Source organism: Cinclus cinclus, chromosome 29, assembly GCF_963662255.1.
Source record: "Cinclus cinclus chromosome 29, bCinCin1.1, whole genome shotgun sequence".
Lineage (NCBI taxonomy): Eukaryota > Metazoa > Chordata > Aves > Passeriformes > Cinclidae > Cinclus > Cinclus cinclus.
In genome coordinates, this window is record NC_085074.1 from 4,717,548 (window position 1) to 4,723,547 (window position 6,000).

General features: G+C 48.3%; 1 protein-coding gene across 1 annotated transcript in view; it reads right to left on the bottom strand.

Annotated features, from left to right (window-relative positions):
- The window catches only part of ZMAT4 (zinc finger matrin-type 4), a 34,074-nt gene extending 31,764 nt beyond the window's left edge, over positions 1-2,310 (bottom strand). Inside the window, exon 1 of the mRNA XM_062510479.1 lies at positions 2,200-2,310. Coding sequence (XP_062366463.1) covers positions 2,200-2,301 — 102 coding nt within the window. The 5' untranslated portion in view covers positions 2,302-2,310. The remainder of the gene's footprint in view (positions 1-2,199) is intronic.
- Positions 2,311-6,000: the final 3,690 nt, after the last annotated feature.

Genomic DNA, 6,000 nt, shown 5'->3' on the forward strand with positions numbered 1-6,000 from the left:
AAACCTGTCTCAGACAGAGCCCTGGCACCCAGCATCCCTGGCTGCACCATCACCAAGGGTCCTCAGCACCCATGGGTAGCTGGGGTGGCCACCCCCAGGACTCCTGAAAATTGATTTGCAGAAAATTTAGTCTTCTGAAGTTGGTATTTCCCCTATGAAAATAGGCAGGTTTTAACTACACAGCACTTTTTAAAAGAAAGAAAGAAAGAAAAAAAAAAAAAAAGGAAGGTGTAAAAATTGTGACCAACTACTTTGATAATTACAAAGAAACAGCGAATTTTACGTTCCTGCTATTAACTAATGGCTTGCAGCAAAGGCTGGCAGCCTCAGGCAGGATGGAGCCCCCAGCTCCACCTCCCCAGAAAACCTCAGGGCAGGTTTTCACCCCCTCACCTCTTGGGACCAGGGTGCCAGAGGGTTACCAGGAGGACAAGCACCACACTCGGGAGTGGTGACCAGAACAGATGCGCCAAAGGGACACTGCTCCCTGTGGGGAGCAGCAAAGTGTGGCACAGCCAGGGCCAGGGGCACTCCCAGCCTCTGGGCCACCCGAGGGGACCCTGACTCGTCCTTACAGCTCACTCACTCCAAACCTCTGCTCTGCGTTATGCAACCCACCAGCAAGGTTCGGGAATGACATTATTGTGCCAAACATCCACAGCATCTGCTGGGATTTCACAGCGGATGACAAACGAGCACAACACCTCACACTAAAATATACAACAGAAAACGGTGTTATTTTCCACATTTCAAAAACATCTGCTATGAATTAATGATTCAGCTCATACCTACAATGGCAGGCGCGGAGGAGACGACACTGGCTGAGCACCCTGTGCCTCACCCGGCGCTGCTCCTGTTTCTGCAGCAGTGCTCCTGCCTCCTGTAGGCAAAATTGGGCATCTGAGGTGCCCAGTGTCAAGATCTGGAAGGTGTCTCTAAAACTGCAGCCTTCAGCTTCACAGAGCTGTCAGGGACCTCTGCTGCATACAGAGGGCAGACAGAGGAGCAGTTACAGAAGAGCTCCTAAGAAATTCACCAAAACAGACACGTAAAGTGCCCTACAAGCAAACGTACATTCTTGTTCCCATTGATAATTAATGCAGCACAGCATCCTCAGATCATGTACATTAAGCCTCCTGCACATTCTCCACTGTCTCACAATTGTCTCCCTCACGTATCAGCTGCAAAACACTCGAGTCAAGCAAATGCTTGGGGTAACTTCATCCTCCAGATCCCCGTGCACAAATTCTGCATCTGTTGGAACTTTGCAGACACTGGCAGTTTTCATGTAACCAAAACCAGAAGCAAAACACACCTTCCATGAGTGAAGCCCCTCATCCCCTGGCTCATCACACATAATCACAGAACTGTTTAAGTTGGAGAAGACCTCCAAGACCACCAAATCAAACCAAATTATTCCATATTATCCAAACATCTATATTATCTCTATATTATATATGATGAATATACAGAGTCAATGTTAGTTTATTCTCTATACACAAACTACGTAATATAGATAATGCAGACATGCATCACTTCTGCAGTCCCCCAGGACAGGCTGGACCATCTCCCATGCCTCCAGGGGAGGATGAACCCTCATGCCCAGCCACCACGCAGTGACCCTGCAGCTCTCCTGCATTTCAACCCGAGAATCTCTGTTCTCCCATCAGGTGAACACCAAGAGCCCCTCACCCAGGCAGTGGGTTTCCTTCCCTGAAGGATTTTACAGCATCATATCCCTCCATAATTTCCTCCTTGGTTAATAGGAATGTGCTTAAGTTTGTTTTGGAGATATGCAGTGCTGTTAATTGCTGTTCTAACATGTCTCTAATAATCCATCCTTTCTAATTATTCATTGCTCACTACCTCTTAAGTGCTTAAATACATTCACAAATTCTAATCTATTCTCTGCACAATCAGTGATTCCTACTCAGCAAGCCACAGTGCAGCACATTTAATACAACCTGAGCTTGTTTTGCTGCACTCTTAATTGCTCTCCTTGCTAACTGTGTTTCCTTCAGTCCCGATCAAATTGCAGGCTGACTTGGCAGAAACAGAAGAGAAAGCCAGACACGCAGCAGACACGACTGCAGTGACACCACTGACAGGGTAAGATGCCACCAGTAAAAACAGCTCTTCAAATGCTGAGCGTTCCAAGCTGAACTGCAGTGGTGGAGTTACAGACCAAGAACAGCCTACCTCGTAATGGGCAACGCGCTGGGACTCGGAGATCAGCTGAGCACTGCACACCTTGCAGTAACTTTCAGTGAACAATTCCTGGTCGATGTCAGAGGATTTCATCTGTGCATGATAGAGAGAAGAGACAAGAAGCAGAATCAGTTACAGAAAGCAGGCAGATGTGTCTGACAAGGCTCCTACAGAGCCAAGGGCAAGGCAACACTTGAGCCCAGCAGCTCTTGTCACCATGAGGGAATGAAACCAATGTTATTCAGGGCCAAATGTGACACACACACACCACATCCCCAAGCCCTACCATTCGGAGTCCCCAGGTTTATGCACCAACAGCCCATGTCAAGTGCTCCTTGCCCTAGGCACTGCTGGGGACACAAGGAGCCAGGTGTGCCCGAGCACAGCCATGCTCTGAATGCCACAGACACGGCACACGTGCCGTGGCTCAGCTGTCCTGCCACGTGTGAGCTGCTTGTGAACGGCTGCTCTTCATCCCCTTTCCTATCCAGAAACACCACACACAAAACCAGCTGAGGCAGAGATCGCTCATGGCTCAAAACATGTTTGACCATTTGTTATACAACAATAAAAGAGCTTATAAAGGCTTTTATAGAGAAGACAAACAGCATCACAACCTGGAGGAAGGTGGTTTTAAGCTGAAAGAGCACTCTGTTGCATTTCTCAATTTGGACGTGGAAGAGAATTGTTTGGATGATTTACTGAGCTGTGATGTTCTCCAGAAGCTGTTTAAATATTTATCAGTTCCCCAGAACTTTCTACGAGGACACTTGCACCTTTAAAACCAGCTTGCTGAGCACTCTGATTCACAGGAACATGTTGCTCCTCTGCTCACAGCCTTCTCCTTGTGCCCCTGCAGGTATACAGACCTGAACTCACAATCAATGGTTATATCAGGAAGGTTGAGGCTTACAACAGACTGGACCCAAGCAGAGCCAGAAAACAGCAGAAACAGCTACACAGAGAAAATATTTAAAACCGACCCCTATGCAAAGTAAGGGGGGAAAGAAAGTCTGGTGCCTTCATTAATGCCAAGATAAAATCTATTAATTCACAATCATAACAAACCTGAGCACAGTGAAGACTGATAATACAGGTTTTGTAGAGTTCATTCCACTGACTGGGAAGAAAAATAACATGGCAATGACCAGGCTATAAGATCTCATTAGCAGACAAAGTCAGGTGGAGAAAGGCTGGTCACTGCCGGGCTGTGCAGCAGAGCTGGAGGTGGTTATGCCAAATCCCCAAGGTCCTGCCATCCCATGGTTATTGTGGCCTCTGCATATTTTATGAAAACAAGCAGCTGAGCAGACACCAGAGACTGCCAGCCTGGAGACACCAGCCAGCCGGCCCTGAGTTCCAGGAAAAGGTCTGCTCAGGTGTTCTGGTTTACCAGACAAAAACACAAATCTCAGAGCTCCTCTGCTGCTGCACTTGCTCTCTGTTTGATTCTGCAAAGACGTTTGCTTGTTTTCTCTTGCTATCTGCCTAGTTTTAATCTTCATTTACTCTGTCCAGAGAGACGTTGCATTGAAAAACTTTCAAAGACACCAAAAGACCCTTTTAGGAATACAAGAAGTGTTGCAAAATTGCATCAAAGGCAAAACAAAGTGGGAGGAAGTAATCGCACTTAACTCCAACAGATTGACACAAAGCAAACCAAAGAATCTCATTAAACCTCAATCCAGCAACCAAGCCAGAGACAGGTAAAAACACCTTCATCTGCATGCAGCCTGCAATGCTAGTACAAACCTTCGTTGCAAAAATCAGAGTAAATCAAAAGCTTCTCAGCGTTAGCTCAGCATTCTGTGCTCTGATAACAGAGCACAAGTCTATTTTCCTCGAATGGAATCGTCTGTCCTCCTTTGTAGCAGCAGGGGCTGAACAGGCTTATCCAGGAACTGGATCTCAGGCTTTTTCTCTAAGCAGTAAGTTCTGATACAGGTGTGGGATGTGTTCCCCTCGATATCACAGGTTCAGCACCAGGAGAACACGGTGGTTCTGCTGCTGATGCGACTGTTGTGCACCACAATCCACGTGTAAATAGTCGAGTTACCTAACAAAAGTGTCTGTGGAGCAGGAGAGCCTCACATAGCACACCCAGAGCACAGTTACTCGTGACAGAAGCTCCCACTCTTCTGCCCTGCTCCCAAGTCCTGGTGCATCTTCCCCGCTGGCAGCACCACACTGCTCTGCCTAGTGTCACTTGAGCAGCTCAGTGAGACACAGCTCCATCCCTCTCTCTGCAGAGGACAGCCTGGCACCAGGCAGCCCCTTGGATCCCAGTGCTGTGTCCACACTCCCATGGAAGCACTGGTGGAAGGATGGGGGGCCCTTTCCCTCCCAGGGCAGCTCAGGGACCAGCTCTCCTTGTCTGGATGCACAGGTGAGCAGTGGCAGATCCTGGTTACCTGAAAGCTCCCTGTGCCCCCAGGCAGCCCAGCGAGCCCGAGACTGGCCAAGCCTGCAGAATGGCAGGGTCCCCTTGTCCACTGCAGACGTGTAACTGGGGGGCTTCACGCTTGGGATTCTGGCAGAGGGTTTCACTGCTGCTTTTTCCAGGCACTGCTTTTTCATGGTGATGAGAAGTACAGCAAGGCAGAGCAGAGAGGAATGGGGATTAGGAAGAACAAAAGAACAAATGGAAGCAATACCTCCTTCATGCTTTTGCATGAATAAATTAGGCTAAACTGCTATGAGGACTCGAGCATATGTAAGCTTGGCTACTTAAAATAATTAGAAAGCACTGGTAACAATAACTGCTCTAGGCAAAATTAAATTTTGACAAAAAATAATAGATTCACCTTAGCGTGGAAGATTTCCACACAAGCAATCCTCTACCAGCACCCATTTACAGAAATCACCCTTGCAAACTTGCCACTGAAACCAAGACAGCCCCAGAACAAGTTTAAATTCAAGCACCAGCCATCGACTTGAGAAAACAGATAATTACCTGTCCCACAGAAACGCAACAGAGGAGCAAAAAGTCTCTTCCCCTCCTCAAGAGAAGCCAAAGAATGCCCAGCTAACATGCAGTGAAATGAATGCCCCTCTCCAGCACAAAGCTTTTAAAGCTGCCTCAGTCCCCAGGCTGGCACCGGCTGGTCGTGCACCAGACCTCAGGGAAGGTCCAGGGCTGCAATTTCCCTGGGGATCTGTGCAGGAACCAAACGTCTGCTTCCTCCAAAGGGACTGGTGCAGAGATGCCACAGCCAGGCTGGATGATGGCTCCTCTGCATCGCTGCAAGGGCTCCCCTCTGCAGCAAGAGGCAGACTCCAGACACAAACCCTGAAAAAGAAAGGAACACAGCTTTGTGCAGCGGGTGCCCAGCCTAAAACCAGCACTGCCCCCTCTCCAGAAAAGCTCCCTCCCTGTTTGTCTCATCTCAGATATGCTTTGCACTACCCTTCTGTGGGTTAATCCAAGCTGCGATTTATTAACTTCTTCTGCCTGCAAGTGTGATAGAGGGAGTTCATAAGCAATTAATATTTATGTATTTCTAATCACTTAATCCCACTGTGACTCTCTCCCTGCCTACACATGCCTAACTACTCCAGGACTGACCAGCCCTCAGCAGATCTCACCTCACAGCCCATCTGTCAAAATGCAGCACAGAAGGGAGAGGTTTCCCTGCCATCAGCACGTCCTCAGCTATGAGAGACACTCAAGGGCAGCCACAGGTGCTGAGCAGGGTGGGACACGTCCCTGAATGCTCTCAGAGACTTTTCTTGGTGAGGACTGAAGAATTAACACGGGGTTCATAACCCTGTCACCTGGACACACACTGTCAT